This window comes from Lactuca serriola, chromosome 1 (assembly GCF_051521515.1).
Source record: "Lactuca serriola cultivar US96UC23 chromosome 1, Lser_US96UC23_V15, whole genome shotgun sequence".
Lineage (NCBI taxonomy): Eukaryota > Viridiplantae > Streptophyta > Magnoliopsida > Asterales > Asteraceae > Lactuca > Lactuca serriola.
Genome location: NC_136408.1, coordinates 83,926,971 through 83,946,044, shown reverse-complemented (window position 1 = coordinate 83,946,044; position 19,074 = coordinate 83,926,971). Strand labels below are relative to the sequence as shown.

The following is a 19,074-nucleotide window of genomic DNA, read 5'->3' as shown; positions in this document are numbered from 1 at the left end:
GGTCAAAATCCCAAACCCTAGGTTCCAAAAGGGATAAATAAGATTTCACCCATTAAGCACTTATTCCAAAAAGTTTGTAGCTCATTTACTCCAAAAGGGTTTCTAATACCTAAACCATCATAAAAGGGGGCGTTTTATAGACATGCATGTCTAATGCATGTCTTGAAGCCATAATGAGTCAAAATAAGGGTTTTCCCATAGAAATCTCATGCATGGCTCAAAACCCGACTAAACTTCATATCCAAACCAAAAACTATGTCAAACGTTCCAGAGATTCATAAAGTTGCAAACTTTATGAGATCTCACCACTCTAACCAACAAGAATATTAAGATTTAGGGACCAAACTCAAGATCTAGCAACCTATCATGATAAAAATCATGTCATTAACACTTACAAAGGTCCAGAAGAGTGCTAAAACAAAGGATGAGGACTTTCTTGATGAATCTTAGCTCACTTCTTCTTCTTTCTTCCTTCAAGGACTTCAAAGAACACCAAAAGGGCTTAAATAAAGGAGGAAGGAGATTAGGGTTTTCTCAGGTCTTAAGGAGGTCGATGGAGGCTGAGGGTAAGCAAACCCTAGCCTCTTTTTCATTTAAATAGGGAATAAAACCCAAAAAACAGGGTTTGCCATTTGCCAGCTGCCACGACGTTGCCATATACTGTCACGGCATGGCTGCTTAAATGAAACACGCGATCTTATCTTGGCTTGCCACGTCGTGATGCCCTCCACCACGTCGTGGCAAACCCTAAAATGCAAATAATTGAAAGTGTAAAGGACCTCGGGATCTAGATATTACATTTGTGCAAGTGCATAGGCGTTGAAGGCTTTAAGGTGGCATTACGTTTCATACACACGAACTGAATGGACATATTATTGGCTTAGCGTTTGGTTAGACTGACATAACAGAGTTTGAATATGTTCGGTAAAGCTAGAAAAAAAATCAACAATAAGTTAAAGTTACGAAATTGCCCATGATACAATACACACACATAAATTTGTGGTGTAGCAAAACCCATGATCCTCAACGTTGCATGTAAACTCTTGAAACTCAATTCTTCAAGATAGGTGTACAAGATGAAATAAAAATAACATGAGGACTTACATTAAATTCCTTACACATGATTTTAAGAAACTCAAAAATCATTTATATTATTTTTCCTATCTTTTAGAATAATAGATACAGATATAAAAACAAAAACCAAAAGATATATGGATTCCTGGAGGGAGAACGAGGAAACTATTCTGGGAAATTAGGATATAGCTCAGTGAGTTGTCTAATGCATCTATTTTAAGTTCAAACAACCATGCAACCTCTCTTTCTCAAGCATTTTTATGTGAAGGGCAAGATCTTGAAGATTCCCCCTTACCCTACGAATAAAGGAAATGTAAGAAAATATTAAAAGTTACATAACATTACAAATATTACATATATAATAAAAAAAATGATATGAAAACATATAGTTGCTCGAAAGTATATATATTATGTTACATGTTCTTAATTCAATAGACTTAATGACTCCTCATTTCTTGAAGTAATACATCTCCTCGAAACCCTTAAGGCAATTTATGTTAGACTATGTATGTATATTGTTACTTTATTAAGGCCCGGTATTGGAGCCCATTAGCTAGTCATCCTTTTGGACGGGTTGTAATATGCATATATTACAGTGTACCGTATGTATATCGTGTTAGTACCCTTACATTTGAGATAATAAGAATCATAGTATTCAACATAATATCATAGCTCTAATTTTTATTTCCTTTGTTCTCTCCTAAAATCCTTACCCTTTTTTATTTCATTATTAACCAAATGTTCTCCCACGTCATCATTCCCTATGCCTTTTTCTCATAGTTGATCACCCATGGCAGAAATGACCTCACAACCCAACAAAGTTTTTAGCATCACCAACATAAAAACCCAATTACCATTTTTTATTGGGCCTTACCTATCTCTTACTATGATGTGTGGTGATAGATCTTCTCAATCCATTGCATATGGTTTGATGTTATCGACCACATAAACGATAACTACAAAGAGTTGACTATAAAACCTACCGATTCCCGATGGTAGAAAGTTGAGTCGGTTATCAAACTTTGTATCTATGGCACCATTACCCACTCACTTCTTCAGAAGGTTCTCAAGGACTCTTCGGCTCAGGATATACATATCACACTCGAGAAATTGTTCTACGACATCAAATACCTGAAGACTATGCAACTTGACAATGAGTTGCACAATATCTATGTGATCTTTTCGTCAATGAATACTTCTTTAAAATTGAACTATGACAGGCCTCCTAGATAACATCGGTGCACTAGTTCTTAACAAGAACTAATGAACATTTTCATCTACGCGATTATCAAACTATCATCCAAGTTTGAGTATGTTGCAAACATCATTTGACACCATTCTCCTCTACCTTCATTCTTGAAATCACACTCGATACTTATCTTAGAAGAGTAACGTGTGTCTCACCAACACCTATCTCCATCTCCATCTCTAGTGGCGAGTCTAGAACAAAAAACCACATGGTTCCCTATTAGTGGAAAATCTATAAACAAAATCATATGGTTTTCTAGTTAATTGAAATCAATAAAAACAAAAATGTCAACAATATTTGTGAAAAATCGGGTTGCATACCCTATGAAACAACTCTTTAGTGTACTCTTACTAATAGTTCTCTAAGGGGTTGTTTGTTTTTTGTGTGAAGATTTGCGCAACCACTTTTGTCTGCGCCGCGCAGACAACGCGCAGACATATGCCCTCGCAGATTGTTTGTTTTTTGGAAGTGCACAGATCAGAAAACGTCTGCGCGAGGTCTTCTTGACGCAGACATGGATCACTGTCTTCAAAGGTCTTCAGACCGCATTTTAACCTAAACCAAAAAAAAAACATGGGCCACCGTGCAATTTCTTTTTTCTTTCTTTTTTTTTTTGTTAAAAATGTATTTTTAATGTATATGACATGAAATTAAGTTTAAAAAATCAATTTATTTTAACATCCCGCAGATGTTAAAAACAAACAGTTTTCTTATTGCAGACTGCAGACATTTGGTCCATCTCTTCTGTCGCAGAGGCTTGCAGATGTGGTCCGCAGACTGCAGACATTTTGACTTCAAAAAAACAAACAGCACCTAAATATCTCTGTCTCTCTCTCCCTCTCTCTCTCTCTCTCTCTCTCTCTCTATATATATATATATATATATATATATATATATATATATATATATATAATGGCAACTTAATTAAAATTTATTTATTAATCTATCTATCAAGTAGATTGCTTATTGCTGATAAAAAAAATATTTTGATTATAGAAAATATATAGGTATAATGTTTGATTGAATCTTAATTATGTTGTTTTAGATTCACTTTAATTACTAAAAAAGAGGTTTGTTTGGTACAATCATAAAACATGAATAAGTGATTAAAATTGATTATATAATATTATTACATATACAATATTTTTTTTATACCTACTCAGAGAGCTGCTTGGATGTTAGACTAATATTCTACATTGATGGCATAAAGACCGTAACTATTTATAAAAGATTTTTAAATATCATATCTATTCACAATTCATGAGAGTTTATAAAAATATAGTTAAAGAGTTAATAAAAACATGATACTAAAACTTGTTAAAGATAGGAATGTACATACAACATCTTTGAGATGAGATGAGTCGTGGGCGATGGAGATTGAGAGTTATTGTCATTTTTTGAGATGAGATGAGTCGTGGGCGATGAGATGAAACTAGCATATGTGGTTAGGGTTTTTTTAGTTTTTACTTTAAGGTTTCTTGATTTTTTTTTTAATAGTTTATAAAAGATAAGATTAAGCAAGACTTGTGGACTTCTTTTTTATTAGCACAATTTTTTTGGCTTTTTTGAGAATTTGAGTTCTAGATATGGTAATATATATATATATATATATATATATATATATATATATATATATATATATATATATAGTTGTAAAGACATACCGCTAATAGTTTATTGATTTTTTACTTAACTTAGAATTTTTTCTGCCAAACTCTCAAGATTTTAGCAAGTTCTTAAACCAAAAAACTTAAGGTGGTTCCTAAACTTTTTAAGATGGTTTCTAAAACTTTTGTTAAATAAATTATAAGCAAAATCAAAAAATTAAGTAGGTCATGGGACCTACCTTGCTTCAACTTATACTCGCCTGTGACCATCTCCGGGTCATTATCATGCTTCTCTACTGCCAACCTCCAAAATACATGTATCTATGGCCGAACACATCAATTTCTCACTATATAAGCTTTATCGCACTCTTCATCTAAATAATTTCCTCATCACACCAAATGTTTCCCACTATATAACCCTTATTGCACTCTTCATCTAAATAATTTCCTCATAACATCAAATATTCACCAGTAACTTAATTTATGTTCATCAAAATAAAACTAGTATTGATTTTAACGAATTTGGTTTTACTGTCAAGAATTAAAAGACCTAACAACCTTCCATCCCATGTGATGACAATATCCCTCTCAATAATGTCCTCCCTTCCTCTATGTAAGTGCTTGTGACCACCACCCAATCCTAATGTCATCAAAGGCCCGATCATCCCCGAAGTTCAAGCCTTGAAGTCCCTTATTTCCAACAATTTATCTCTTGTAATAAATACAATTGAAATATGCTATGTCATGTTTTTCAACTTCACAAACACATTCATTTCGGTTTTTTATTACTAATTCCAATGTTTCAACCGTTTGTGTTGAAATATCAATCGATTTTACTTTTGGGTATTGTATATTTCTTGGCAACAATATGATGTCATGGTCTTCCAAACGACAATATGTCATTCTCGTTCCAATGCCAAATCTGAATACCGAGGAGTGTCTAGTATTGTTTCCAAGACTTGTTGGATTAGCAATCTTCTTCTAGATCTTTTATGCCCACCAACCAAGGTGACTATTGTTTAACGTGACAAGTCGTGTATCTCTCCACTAATCCCATGTAGCACCAACATACGAAACATATATAGATAGACATTCACTTTGTTTGAGATGAGGTTGCCACATGTGTCGTCCATGTACTACACGTCCTTCCCCATCACAATATGCATACATCTTTATCAACAGGCTATCGTCCACTCTATTTAATGAATTCAACGAATTCAACTATAGTTTGAACGTCCATATGTTTCCTTCTGATAAAACTTAAGAGAATCTTAGACTATGTATGTATATTATTACTTTAATGATGCCAAATATTGGAGCCCATTAGCTTAGTCGGCCCTTTGGCCTCAACGTAACATGTATATATTATGTTTGTACCCTTACCTTTTAGATAACATGGATCATAGTATTCAATAATATATGCATTCAAAACATGTTGCTTGTTCCTATTCTAAGAAGGCGTCTATCAAATAAGATTCCTTAATGCAACTAAAAATAACCAATAATAATTGCCTTGTATTTGACATAGAAGTAGCAAAAATAAATAAAATCCAAAAAATCTTGATAACAACCAAAAACACTTAGTTCAAGGCTCTAAGTTGAACCTCTTTCCCTTGCATTTTCTATGCTCACACTCAACTATGCAATACTCTCAATTTCTAGCAGTGTTGTTGATGGCGAATAGTGGATGATAGAGACGTAGCTAGATATAGATGAAATAACGTTGCTATTCTGTGTTTAGTGATAGGTTAATAGAAAATTAAATATATGGTTATCATAACTAATGAACTATTATAACATTATATTTTACAAATAAGTAAACTATAGCCATTATAATCTAAAAATAAGTCGAACTATAGTCATTATAATATAAAATTAAGTAAAGTATACATGAAAATTGAGCTCCAGAAATATCCAATTGATACCCAGATCATTAGTTTAGACCTGAAACAAAAAATCAATACCCACAAACAGATTAGCAAGAAACAACCAATTGATACCCAATTTTACTAATTGATACCAAAAAAAACAGCCAATTGATACCCAAAACAGTTAATTGAGACCAAGAAAAACTAATTAATTGTTTACCGAGACCCATAAACAACTAATTGACTAAATGAGAGAATAAAAAACTAACTGAGACCCATAAACAACTAACAGTAAACACGTAATCAGAAAGACCACACATAAACATGTTATAAAGAAAACAAAACCTGACAAAGCGAGAAAAAGTATACCTCATGTGTGTCACCAATTATGTGGGGCTTTCTTTTAGATAAAGCTCTAAACCACCCATTATCTTGTACTGAAAACAGATAAAAAGTAATATGTTAATTATTATTCATCTATTAATGAAGTTGAGTCAAGGGTCACATCATTATACATAAGACACGACGATAAAATATATACTTAATAAAAATGAAATCTACCTTGATATCTAGCTTGATAGTTGGCACCCTCTGTAACAAATTTACGATAATATGGATACATTTTAACATCAGGCCAAAAAAATTGCCAATTATGGAGGATGTATTCTCCTGTTGTTAACTGAAAAGGAGAGAGATAACCACCAATAATATGATTCCATGACTTGTAATAACCCAATGCATCTTCTTCCTCATCCATGTTTCCATCATCATACACAACCCTCACTCCACACTCCTTTACAATTTCATTACATGGAAGTGTAACAGTAATAGTAACATGGTCACCACCCTCCATCTCATTCATCCCAAACATCCAATGACTTAACAACGTGTAACACTCTCGACCTTCACTAAATCTGTCTTTATGACGCTCATATATCCACATATGATTCTTTGTTATATTATTAACTGTGATCATTGGGGTAAGAGGGAAATGATCACATGGAAATGGAAGCCTCTCATCAGGAGATGCCAATATGTGTATAGAGCAGAAGTTAAGTCCTGTAATCTTGTTTGGATATGATGGAATGGTAAATGATATCGAGTTCCCCGTGCTTCTATGCGTAAACCAATTCGGCATCTTCTTTGGCTCATACATTATGCTGAATATCCCAAATTCATAAATCATCTGCCAAATACAACCACCTTAATTAATCACTATAATAATATATTATACATATTCACATAAAGATGAGCGTTTAACTACAAAAAAAAAACCTGGATTTCAGATTTCCATGAATTTGTTCCCACATGCATGTCGTTAAGGAAGTCTAAATTAATCCAACCCAAGCTATGTAATACTTTTTCCTCAACATCCATAATTGGTTGGATTTTGATCATGCCTTCAATTTCATATGAAGAAGGTCTGGAATCTATCAAGCTATACATAAACTCAAGTGGGGACATTTCTGGATCAAATACAACTTTTTCTAGCAAAGTTTTACGAGAATGGATAAACAACTCTCTTAGTGTACGTGGAGGATGCTCGACTGACTTCAATTTTGTACAATTCATCATACTAAGCTTCTCAAGCTTAGGAAGGGTTCTCACACAATTGGGCAAAGAATCGATAGGATTCTCATCTATATGTAATTTCTTTAACATGGATAAGGAGCTCATGTCCATGGGAAACGATTTGGTGGACAAGTTATTCCTTATAAGTGACAAATTTACTAAAGAGCTTGGTGAAGAAATCAAAGAGAGTTTCAAATCACGTGGTATAACACCTACAAAGGTGGGGGAAGAGGTTCCTGTGTTTATGACTATGTTGTTAGCCTTGTGCCTTTCCGATGAATTCATATCCTTATTCTTGATTTGAGATTTTCCGAGATTACAACCATCTAGTAAGAGTGTTTTAATCTTCTTTAACATGCCTATGTTTCTTGGAAGTTTTTCAAGCGTGTTGCAGTAGCTCAGATCGATGAAGACAAGCTCAACACATTGCTCAATTGATTCACAAACCTCAACCAAACCGGTGCAATTTCTAACTATTAATCTCTCAAGTGTTGGGAGTTGATCAAAGTCACCAATACTATGGAGTTGTTTACAAAAACTTAAGTTAAGAATCTTTAATGATCCAAGCAACCTTTTGTCTCTTAAACATGCTCCATCCAGCTATAGAAAGGGAAATAAGTTAGAATAGCTATAAAGTTCATTAACTCAACATGGAAACATAATAAGTGAAGATAACTTACTTTTTGCCTCTTGTCAGGTCGTTTTGGATCACTGTGACAAATGACAAATGTTTCAATATTGCTATATGACATGTCAATAGCAACAAGATTCTCCATAGGTAAGTCTGAAGGAATAGACTTTAATGGAAACCCATGCATACACAAGCCTCTTAATTCCTCCGGAAAGTTATCATAAGACCCATTCATGTGGACAAAATTGAGTTGTAGTAGCATCAAACTATCCATGTTGCTTAATGCACTTGTTTTCAGCTCAAATGATACATCCATCTTCTCTTTCTCAAGCATGCGCATGTCAAGAGTAAGACCTAGAATATTTCCTTTTCCCTAAGACAAAACAAAATGCAAATAAAAAAAATTAGACAACACAAAATATGTTTGACATACACATTAGTAAAACTGTAAAAGCATACATGACCTTTTACCTTTTTATGTTTTAACACATTGAATGACTCCTTATGACACCATAATCGACTCCGCTTCCATGGTTTTTCAAGTGATTCTCGACGTACTTCGAATCTTCCCATCTCTTGAACCAATTGATGCATTTTTAATTCGTTAAACCCTCCAATGCTAAGAAGGAATCTATCAATGAGATTTGTGATTCCAGATTTTGTGTTTATATCACATGCCTTTAATATTGTTTCACTAACATCTCTATCTATTCCGACAAAGAAACAAGCAATATGCTTAAACAATTCCTTATCATTTTTGTATGGCAAAGAATCAAAGCTCATTTTCAAGACATTATTTATATGGGACCCACTTTCTTTCTGTAGTCCTTCTATGCAACCTTCCCAATAAGCTATATCTTGATTATGTAGAGACTTGCCCAAAACTTCAAGAGCTAGTGGATGCCCTTCACAATACTTCACAAGTTTATCTAACACTTCTTCATAACCTTCCTTGGGATGGTTGTGCATGAATGCATGAAAACACAAAAGTTGTAGTGATGCATTTTCATGTAAGCCTCGAAGCATGTGCTCTACATGCTTGGGTTTAATAATATTTGATTTGAATAATGCACAACTCTCTGTCAACCATGCGTCCTTTGTGGTTACTATAATTTTGCTTCCAGGATGAAAACCTTTGCTTCCAAGTAACGCATCCAATTGATCAAGACTATCGATATCATCAAGAACTAGAAACACCTTTTTACGGGCTAATGCATTCTCTATCTTTGAGGTGTATATTGAAACATCATGAAATTCAAATGAACTTGTCTTTGAAATGTCATCGTACAATTGTTTTTGTAAGTCAAGCAACCCATTAAACTTTGCATCACATCTCCTACTAATATCTTCAATATAGCTGCATGTGTGGAAATCACGACAATGTAACTCATAGACATATTTGGTTATAGATGTCTTCCCGATCCCACCCATGCCCAAAATAGTGAGTATGTCTGCTGTATGTGAGGATGTATCTTTCAACCAAGAAGTGATGAACTCAATAGAAAACTCCATCCCAATAAGTTGTGGTCGACCACTCCTTAAGGGTATATGTAATCTACGGTAGATGTCTTTCACAATTTCTTCAATAAACTCCGTCTCTAGCCTGAAACTTGATTCAATAAGAAATACAAAACACAATCCACAAGAGTAACAAACCAAATTTGGCTATTTAGTTTATCCAAAGATTCAAATTAAAACCATATTGTATTTACAATTATAACCATATAATCAAATGTGTAAGGTCATGTATATTTATGCATGATAAGACAACAGCTACCAATGTGATACAAGATTTCACTAATGAACCACCTAACATCACTATGTTTCTACAAGACCTTTAAACTTAACTATTCATGTGTTATTCCATATGTCGAAAAAACTGCCAGTGATAGGTTATCTTTTACTACTTACATGTAAGAGAAGTTGTATATATCATAAAAAACACTATGATATGAAGGTAGTATGGTATAACTTATAGTAGAGGCATAGCAAAAAGTTCAGAATTTGGTTTTTAAGGGAGAACATATAAAATAAATTAAAATGGTTTATCAAAATGAACTAACTTTCAATAAAATACTAGATGTATAGTAAGGATGGTTACCTTCCATTTACATCCTTGCCTTTTAAATTAGCAACTTCTATAAGCGCTTTATTCCATCTGTCCATCTTCTGAGCCAATTGACTTCTTTTACTTGCATTTGTCTCTGCCTCCATCATCCGTTTATGCTTAGCCATTGCATCTCCAAAGCTACTTTGTTGCTTCCTAACATGTGTGGGCTCCACATGATAAAAGACAGGGATGACAATATGGTTGGATTTCATACGCTGCTCAAGGATCAACACCAATTCATCCAGACACCATGTTGAAGTAGCATAATTCTTAGACAAAATGATAATTGAAGCCCAAGATGCCTTAATTGCACTCTCCAACTCTGGTTTTAGATCTTCCCCTGTTTCAACCTCTTCATCATCTAAGAAGGTAGTGATATTGGCATGCATAAGGGCCTCATAAAGGTGATTGGTAAAACTATCACGAGTGTCGAGACCTCTAAAACTTAAAAATACATCATATTTATGACCATGAGTTGATGAACTATGACCACGAGTTTGTGAACTATGACTATGTGTTGATGAAGAGGATGAAGATCCTTCTGAGAGTTCAGAGAGAACAACCATTATGAGTTATGAGTTGATGACCCTTCACCCTTTCATGTTATCGGTTATGAAAGTTGGTTTCACAGGCTTTCCTCACTTGTGCTTCAATGTCAGGATCCCATACATGTTGCCTCTACATAAAATCCGAATTATTAATATTTACAATATGCAACTTAAATCTCATCAAACATTTTGAACCTCAATAATAATCATTGTATTACTTTGAAATTCTTCAAAATAAAACTTTTAAGTGATTAAAATAATATAATACATATGAACTTCATAGTGCATAATGTGTATATGTGTGTTTTAATTCTTGATTTTGATTTTTAATGTCTCTGTTTTGATTTGATTTAATCCACATAAACATCCCTACTATACTACTGTCTAAATAAAATCCATTTGGAGTTCACTCAAGTAATCATCAAACAAAATCAACAGTTCAACACTAAATATCATTCTACAGACAACTACAAAATCCACTTATAAGAGAAATTGCAACCTATAGGAAATTTCAAGCTTGCACTAGATATCAACAAAAACTTCAAATATCCAAACAAAAAAAAAAAAATCAAAATCAAGAACAATCTTTTCAACTTTGAACTGCTGAGGGTTTCAATTTAAAACCCTCGGAAGTAACTAAGCAACAGTAATTGACAAATACAGAATTCAATCATATGTAAACGAGATAAAAAAATGATTATGGTGGAATTGATGATTAGTAAGATGAAATTGTCTAACAATATGTGAAAGTGAAACTAACTTGTAAGAATGCGCGCCCTCATAGTTACCTGTGTACAGGACCACAAGAAGAAGACCTGACACAGCGATGATAGAGGATGAACCAGCAGTGACGAAGCTGAGAAAGATGACTAGTGAAACAGCAAGTCAACGAGGAAGTGGAAGATGTTGAGGTTTTTCTTTGTGTTCTTCTCTGCTACAAATATAAAATCCAATAAAGTAATGGTATTTGTTAGGTAAATTCCAATTTTAAAGTAATGGTATTTTATTAAGCAAATTCCAAGTACGGTCATGGAAGTCGAAGATGGTACCGCTCCAAAGCCAATATAAAGGTTCTTCAACCTGTTGTCTGTCTATGCCCCCCTCTCCTCTACACTCTCTCTACTATCAAATATCAATGTAAGGTAAAAAGTATTTCAAAAGTACTGGATGGGTTTTTCACGTATTATCTGTAGCTAGCCCATAGTTGCATTTTGAGTACCCATTTAGTTTGGCCCATTACCTTGCCTTGTAATTGTATATATAGGCAATTAATGAGAATCATTTACCGGAAATTATCTAAAGTTTTGTTTGTTTTTTAAAATGTAAAATGTCTGCAATTTTTTTACACTTATTCAGAAAATATGGATCGAAAATATGTAGTCTGCAAGCAAAAAAAAAAAAAAAACTTTTTTATTAAACCATATTGAACACAGATGATCCTAAACAAACAAACCAGATGTACGTACACTCATTAATCACATTGATTTCTATGATTTCTAGAAGATAGTAAAAGATGGCCGCAGTGACAAAGATGGTGAAATAAGTAACACCATATTAGAGTTAGAGCTTAGAAATTGTATTCTAAAATCAAAAACTGTTTTTTAGTCTATGTAAAAAAAAAGGTCATGCATACATGTCTATGTATATAGCCTTCTAACAAACAAATGGTCTTTTGCTTTAATGTCTGTCTGCCCACACGGTAGACATGGCATGTCACACAGACCTTTTTCTAAAATAAACAAACAACACTTATACCTATTACCACCAATGTTTTTTAACGACAAACAATTGACAAACATTTCATTTACATTTAAAATTTAGACCAAATCAAAAAATAAAATAAAAGATGCAGTATTTACTTTTTGTAATTGTAATTTTTTCATTTCCCAAGATATTCATTCATTCATGTGATTCAGGACCAATTGTAAACAGTAAAGCAGTCGACATGACCATATAAAAGAAGGTGAGCTCATAGGATGCTTAATTGCGTTGTCAGCTTCAGATACAAAAACCTACCATTTTCATCACGTGCCAATCTATGGCCCACATGTATTTACAGACTAAAGAGATGCCAAGAGATAATGACTTTCTTTAGTCCAATTAAAGATATCATTTTACAAGAAACCAAATGTTCAAATACAAAAACCTCAGACAACCCTGTAATGAATCTTCTATAGCAACACTTATTTAAAACACATCTAACTAATAAAAGTACAAAAAAATAAAAAATAAAATGTAACAATGAAAATTGAAGATGAAACTAAATTTATGGATTTGAGATGGATGCAAAGATATGAATAGAATCCCCTTTCTATCACCACTTACGAAATCTTTCTTCACTTTTTGATCCACCAATATTCACATTCACATCCTTGTAACAAACAGGGCACGCCTGATATGTTTTGACATGATCAATAAATTTTCATGAAATAAAAATAATAATAATAATAAATTAACATATTTTACCTTGTTAATGCTAAGCCATCGACTCCCACACGCACCATGATACACATGTTTACATGGAAGAGTAATTTGTTTGTCACCTCGTTTGTATTCCATCTGACAAATTACACACCTGAAAATGTAAACGAATGAATTCTGTCAAATAAATTGGAATCTTAATGAATTGTAATATGTAAACCTAATCAAGAGTTTGGTTATTGGGAAATGGAATGGTATTTGAGTATATTTTATAAAGAGATATTTATTTAAGAGTAAGTTACATTTTTGGTCCCTGAGTATAGCTGACTTTTTTCAACTTTGGTCCTTATTTGAGGTTTTTGTAACCTTTTTGTCCTTGTTCCAAATGAAATGACTACTTTTGGTCCCTAAGTGAAGCTGATATTTGCAATTTTGGTCCCAAAAACAGTCATTTTATTTGCAAGAGAGACCAAAGTTATAAAAACCTAAAAGAAGGACCACAGTTGCATGGAAAAACTTTTTGGTACCAAAATTGGAAAGAAAAAAAAACAGCTATATTTAGGGACCAAAAATGTAACTTACTCTGTTTCTAATCACTGTAAATGCATATATAATAAGGGTATTTTGGTCTTTTAACAAACAAGAGAATGAATGGAATTGAATTCCAATTCCATCAGATTCTACCGGAATCCACAAACCAAATGCTTACTTCTCAACTTTTGATTTCTTTCTCCAAAAGAACCCACACTTGAACTTTGAAATGGGGAGTAAGGAAATAGCCTCATGAGATAGACCACGGCTTTGACTTCCAACAATCTCACCTAACTCGATCAAATCCTGCAATTAAAATTTAAAATAACATCTCTTTCATCAATCTTTTATAAAATCTCATCTAAAACCACCACATGAACTCAAATCAAAAGCTAAACCTCATATGTCATGTTGTCAAGATCAACATTGTCTTCCCAAACATGTACACCATGATTATGATTGCGCTCAAGACCTGGATTACAAACAAAACTTTTATAACTTCTTTTTTTTTTTTGAACATTTTGCAAAAAAAAAGGAAAAGAATCACTATTACTCACACTCTGCTGGATTAGCATGAAAACTCGAGCTTAATTGTTCATCTTGTTGTGTTGTAGTCCTCTGATTAACATCCAATTGCCTAGTATATTCATTGTTCCCCATTGTCTGATTATAGATCGGATAATCATCACAGTAATCATAGTATGAGAATGTCCCAGCTTCTGAATACCCAAACTTATACGCATATGTGTTGATTGTAGAGTTTGTGATCTCCTACATGAACAAGTAAATAAAGGTGTAAGATCTATGTTCCTTAAAGTTTCTAAATCATACTGAACTGATTACTGATAAAGACTTTATGATTTACCTGAGGATATGTAGTACCAGAAAATATGAAATTGACATGCTCATAGGTAAGTCCTTCGAGAAAATCCATGAAGCTTTCACTCGATTGATACTGTATTCCTGTACTTATTCGTGGATCTTCAGTTTGTAGGAGCCAGTTCATTTGTTTACTCCACTTTATTAGAAAGAATCGCTTCTTAAATAACAAGACATTAGCATAAATTTCTCATATTCATTTCATCTGGTTAGCTTATCAAGCATTCAAGCTAAACTCGAAGCAGATCCTACAAAAGAAACAATAATTTTCAAGCAAAACAGGGATTTAAAATCTGAAGGTATGAATCAGGGTCAATGATATCACATACATTGGATTGGAAACAGAAATGCGATGATCAAGCAGTGTGAATCGAATATCGCCTCAAACACTCCGTCTTCTTGATTGCCAAAGATCTATAACTTTTTCCTGGAATTGATAATCGTAACAAAACATGTTATGACTTATGATCGCTGAAACAGAGCTTGATTCCATATAAATAAAGCAAAGTTGATAACTCAAAGCAATCGCTTCGTAATTCCAGGAACTTTTTAGAGATTCATTGTTACCGAAACTCCACGGAAAACAATTGCTTGACACAATAACACACACGTAACTGAATAAATCCGAACTTAACGACATGCTATTTGTGCGTTTCTGTTTACTTTTTTATTCAATCTCGTGTACACATACATTACAAAATAACTGATCAAAATCCATAAGAAAGTTACATAACCAAAATCGATTACTCTTAACAAAATGCAACAGTAAACCATTACGATCATAATAAAATTTCATCCTTCAATATGATAATGTTACCTACATTGATCGCTGCTTTTTCCGGTTGGCTTTGAGAAGATAAACTAAATATATATACAAAAATGTGTATGTATAGTTAGAGAGAGAAAGAGTTGAGCTTTCTGTTATTCCTCTCTCTGCAATCACTCTGTCTGCGGCTTATGGTGGCGCCTTTTCGCAGAAGTTGTTAATAACAACGGGACACGCGACTCCGTATAGAAGGTGGGTTATGATTAGGTGTTTCGCAAGGTACAATTGGATTAAAGTTACTGCCGGTGATTTTGGTAAAGGTAACCACAAATAAAGTCACGGGTTTGATTATATTTATCGAAAAGGTGACACGTGGACTACTATCATGTGGGTCAGCTACAGAAGATCAAGGTTCCTGTGACTTGAAGTTAAGAGTTAAGCTCTCAACGAATTCGTTTATGTCTTTTTGGTTGGGTGGTTTAGAGTAACATTTAAAATGTTATTTTTATTGATATTTTATTGGGTAAACTATAAAAACGTGACTTTAACATATTTTAATTTAAAATTTTGATTTTTTTAAAAGATTAAGTTATAAGCTTGTATCTAAATAAATGGTTCTCTTAACTTAATCTTTTATGATACAATAATACGAGTATATTGATAAAAATAGTTGGTAACTAAAATATGAGATTTTTATTTCAAGCTGAAAACTCTGACTTTTATCTGTGTAGAACTATCCGTATAAAGTATAAAGTTATGATAAACTTGTGAAGTATATAAAATTATTAAAGGGCTTCTAGATGAGTTGTATTAGATGTTATCTTTTCTTATTAATGTCGAGGTTTTAAGTCTCGTATAAAACATATGTGAAATTATAAGTAGTTTAAAAGTGAATTAGATTTACCGTTAAAAAAATATTAAAACTAAAACAATGAGATACTTGATTTTTGAATTGAGCTGGCATGACCTTTTTCATATATAAGTCAAAACTCAAAACAAGGAAAACCAAAAAGGAGAGAAGCTTGTGTTAGTTTAAGAATGTTTATAAGGAGAAGATTATACAGCTTATAGGATATGTACAAATAATAAAAAGAATGACTTATCTTTACTTGAAGTGATGGTAACATAAGAAAGCCAAATATTTGAGTAGACAAATTTTAGATTTTTATGAAAAAATTTAGAATATTCCATATAAGTCTTGACTAATGTAGAAGTCTTGAAACTATACTTTGAAACTGATTGGTTGTAACATTATAACATAGGTCATTTATTTAAAGGAAAATACTTTTATCTTATATTTTTTATTATTATATGGGTTAATGAATCCGAATGATTCATAGAGCATGAGGATGAAACCGACCAAAAACTAATTATTCCATTCAGACGATTTGTGAATTAATGATAGAAATTAGATTCTTCTTGTTTTTTCTTGTTTTTTATTATTTATTACATTTTTAATAGTATATATATAATGGTTTAAACTAAATCGAGGTGTGAATAGATTTGGAGCTCAATGTCATTATAGTGATCTCGTCCCTTTCTATCAACTTCCGCTACATGTCTGATGAGGTTTTACGGAGACTCCTTTGACCGAGGCTTTACCTCACCCTATCTCGTTTACTCGTTGTGGTTTACCACAAAATAAATGTGCTTCTCATCATAAGATGATGAGAGGTTGCTCATGGTCATTCATGGAGATGCTAGTGAGTTTGAGTAAAAGAGTCAATTGTTTGTCCCTTACACTTTACTAGTTTGGAACCAAAGTCATATGCCTTCTCACCCATAGAATCCCTATAATCTTATTATTTATAGTTCTCTATCTAACTGTATTTTAAGTTTCAAACACCCTCTTTAGGCTCTTTGGTATTCCTTCGTGACTGAGGCGGAAAATCGCTTTCTTGCTTTGTTCAATAGAACCGAAGCCAGATTTGTTTAAGAAGCTAAGTTAGAAGAGACAAAAAAAAAGATTATATTCTTAAGTTGCAAAGTTCAATGTCTATAGAAAGGAAGCTTTGATGTCACAAATATTGTATTTTACAGGGTTGAATATATTATTGAATTCTTAGTTGAATTTAGAATAATATGTTTTACTTTTTGAATTATTTTATATTTATTAATACATTATAAAATTACAAATAATTAAAAAAAACTAATATCTAAACACACAACCAACTTTTCTTACCTAGGTACCTCACAAAAACCCACAAATAAAAGTTAGAAACAAACCTTAATTACACATTCAATGACGGCAAAAGTCGTTGATCCAACTTCACTTGTTGATTATAGACCAATTAGTCTAATTGGATGTCTTTACAAGATTGTTGCCAAAATCTTAGTATATAAGTTGAAACTAGATTATAACTTGCGTTAAACGCGGGAAACATATAAAATCATACAAATGTCTATATATATTACATAATAATTATATAAAAAAATTATGTATGTTGGTTTTATTGAAATGTGTAGAAGATACATTGAAATCGATAAATATCTATCATCGTTGAAGAACCTTTTTGTATATACCATTTTTTGTTTTATTAGTTAGATGATCTTCCTGGTCACGTATGGTTATGATATTGTTATATACGCATAAGTATTCTAATTAGACGTTCCTTCCATAATAAGGTTACTTAATTTAAGCCTATATTGACAACCAATATACCATTTTGTTCACTCCATTAAATATTTACAACTATTTTATTTATTCAAATAAAGTCATAAAGTATAATTTATAGAATGTTAAATGTTATATGAATTTAATTTTAATATATCATCAATGGAAATTCTTTTCTAAATCATGATTGATTTATTTTAAATTAATTATTGTTCTTATTTTTTTTGTGTTCGCAAGAACTTTGTATTAGTCTTGGCACAACATTGAATAATTTTACTATATCATCAATGTAATTTGGTATATCTTTCAATTATATGAAATATCAAATAATGACATTTCATTACAATTGTAACAATTTAGTTTATATATTGCATTTTTACTGATCTTAACGATTTTTTTTTTCTAATAACTGTAACGTTTTTACGAATTGTACTTACAACTCTCCTAATATCTTATAATTTTATCTTACTTCATAGTATTTCATAACTATACTATTTTCAAGATTGACTCTCTTAATAGTTTTTTTTTCCAGTCTATTTAATTTTATATTTCATTTTACAACATCATCGTTTGTATGTATTATGAAATTTCATTTTGAAAATGCATAATGTTTACATCTTGATATTTTTTAATAAACTCGTGTAATAATTATGAAATATATACCTTGTTTGAATTAACATTTACTTCCTTCACTAAATTAAATTCCTCGTTAAACGAATATATCTTAGAAAGTAATAATTATAATGGGGCAACATTATCTAAGACATAAGTGTTTGATATACTTTTGGAGGGAAAAATCGGGATCATTAAAAAAATTTATATAAAGAAAATACAAATTTAAATTGGGTGAAATTATAGATGAAATTACTGACGAAAATAATTTTGGAGGAAATGTATTGTGTAAAGTATGATACTATGACAAAATTCGAAAAATGTATATTGTTTTGTAAATTTATAAATTTTATTGTTACTATATAAAGATAAAACAAAGTAGGTTGGTATGTTAAACAAAAAAAAAATTCAATGAACGTATGTAACTAAAAATTGAAATTTGAAGATGAAAATTTAAAACTTAAAAGTATGAAGACATGTGATAAAAAAAATGTGTGAAAGAGATCTAACCACATTTGACCGATTTGTTAGTGAGAAGATCATAAATGGACCCTTTGATAATAATCAACGAATTATTTCATGTATGACAAAA

The 19,074-nt window shown here is 32.1% G+C and overlaps 2 protein-coding genes across 4 annotated transcripts; both read right to left on the bottom strand.

The window, feature by feature from the left end:
• Positions 1 to 5,678: 5,678 nt before the first annotated feature.
• On the bottom strand, positions 5,679 to 11,752 carry LOC145093760 (TMV resistance protein N-like). 2 transcript variants are annotated; one of them, XM_079032005.1, is made up of 8 exons: positions 11,420 to 11,752; positions 10,103 to 10,789; positions 8,473 to 9,604; positions 8,051 to 8,374; positions 7,074 to 7,970; positions 6,360 to 6,984; positions 6,168 to 6,235; positions 5,679 to 5,874 (listed from the first exon to the last, which is right to left on the bottom strand). In XM_079032005.1, exons 2-8 carry the CDS (start codon positions 10,675 to 10,677, stop codon positions 5,869 to 5,871), a joined length of 3,627 nt encoding a protein of 1,208 aa, XP_078888131.1. In that variant the 5' UTR covers positions 10,678 to 10,789; positions 11,420 to 11,752; the 3' UTR covers positions 5,679 to 5,868. The 2 variants fall into 2 exon arrangements, with proteins under 2 accessions (XP_078888131.1, XP_078888126.1); XM_079032000.1 differs by having other exon boundaries at positions 11,448 to 11,752.
• Positions 11,753 to 12,725: 973 nt separating this feature from the next.
• LOC145093750 (E3 ubiquitin-protein ligase BIG BROTHER-like) lies at positions 12,726 to 15,496 on the bottom strand. 2 transcript variants are annotated; one of them, XM_079031995.1, is made up of 8 exons: positions 15,308 to 15,496; positions 14,820 to 14,917; positions 14,477 to 14,738; positions 14,169 to 14,382; positions 14,010 to 14,083; positions 13,790 to 13,917; positions 13,126 to 13,234; positions 12,726 to 13,051 (listed from the first exon to the last, which is right to left on the bottom strand). In XM_079031995.1, the coding sequence occupies exons 3-8, from the start codon at positions 14,615 to 14,617 to the stop codon at positions 12,974 to 12,976; spliced, it is 744 nt and encodes a 247-aa protein (XP_078888121.1). In that variant the 5' UTR covers positions 14,618 to 14,738; positions 14,820 to 14,917; positions 15,308 to 15,496; the 3' UTR covers positions 12,726 to 12,973. The 2 variants fall into 2 exon arrangements, with proteins under 2 accessions (XP_078888121.1, XP_078888120.1); XM_079031994.1 differs by having other exon boundaries at positions 15,312 to 15,496.
• Positions 15,497 to 19,074: the final 3,578 nt, after the last annotated feature.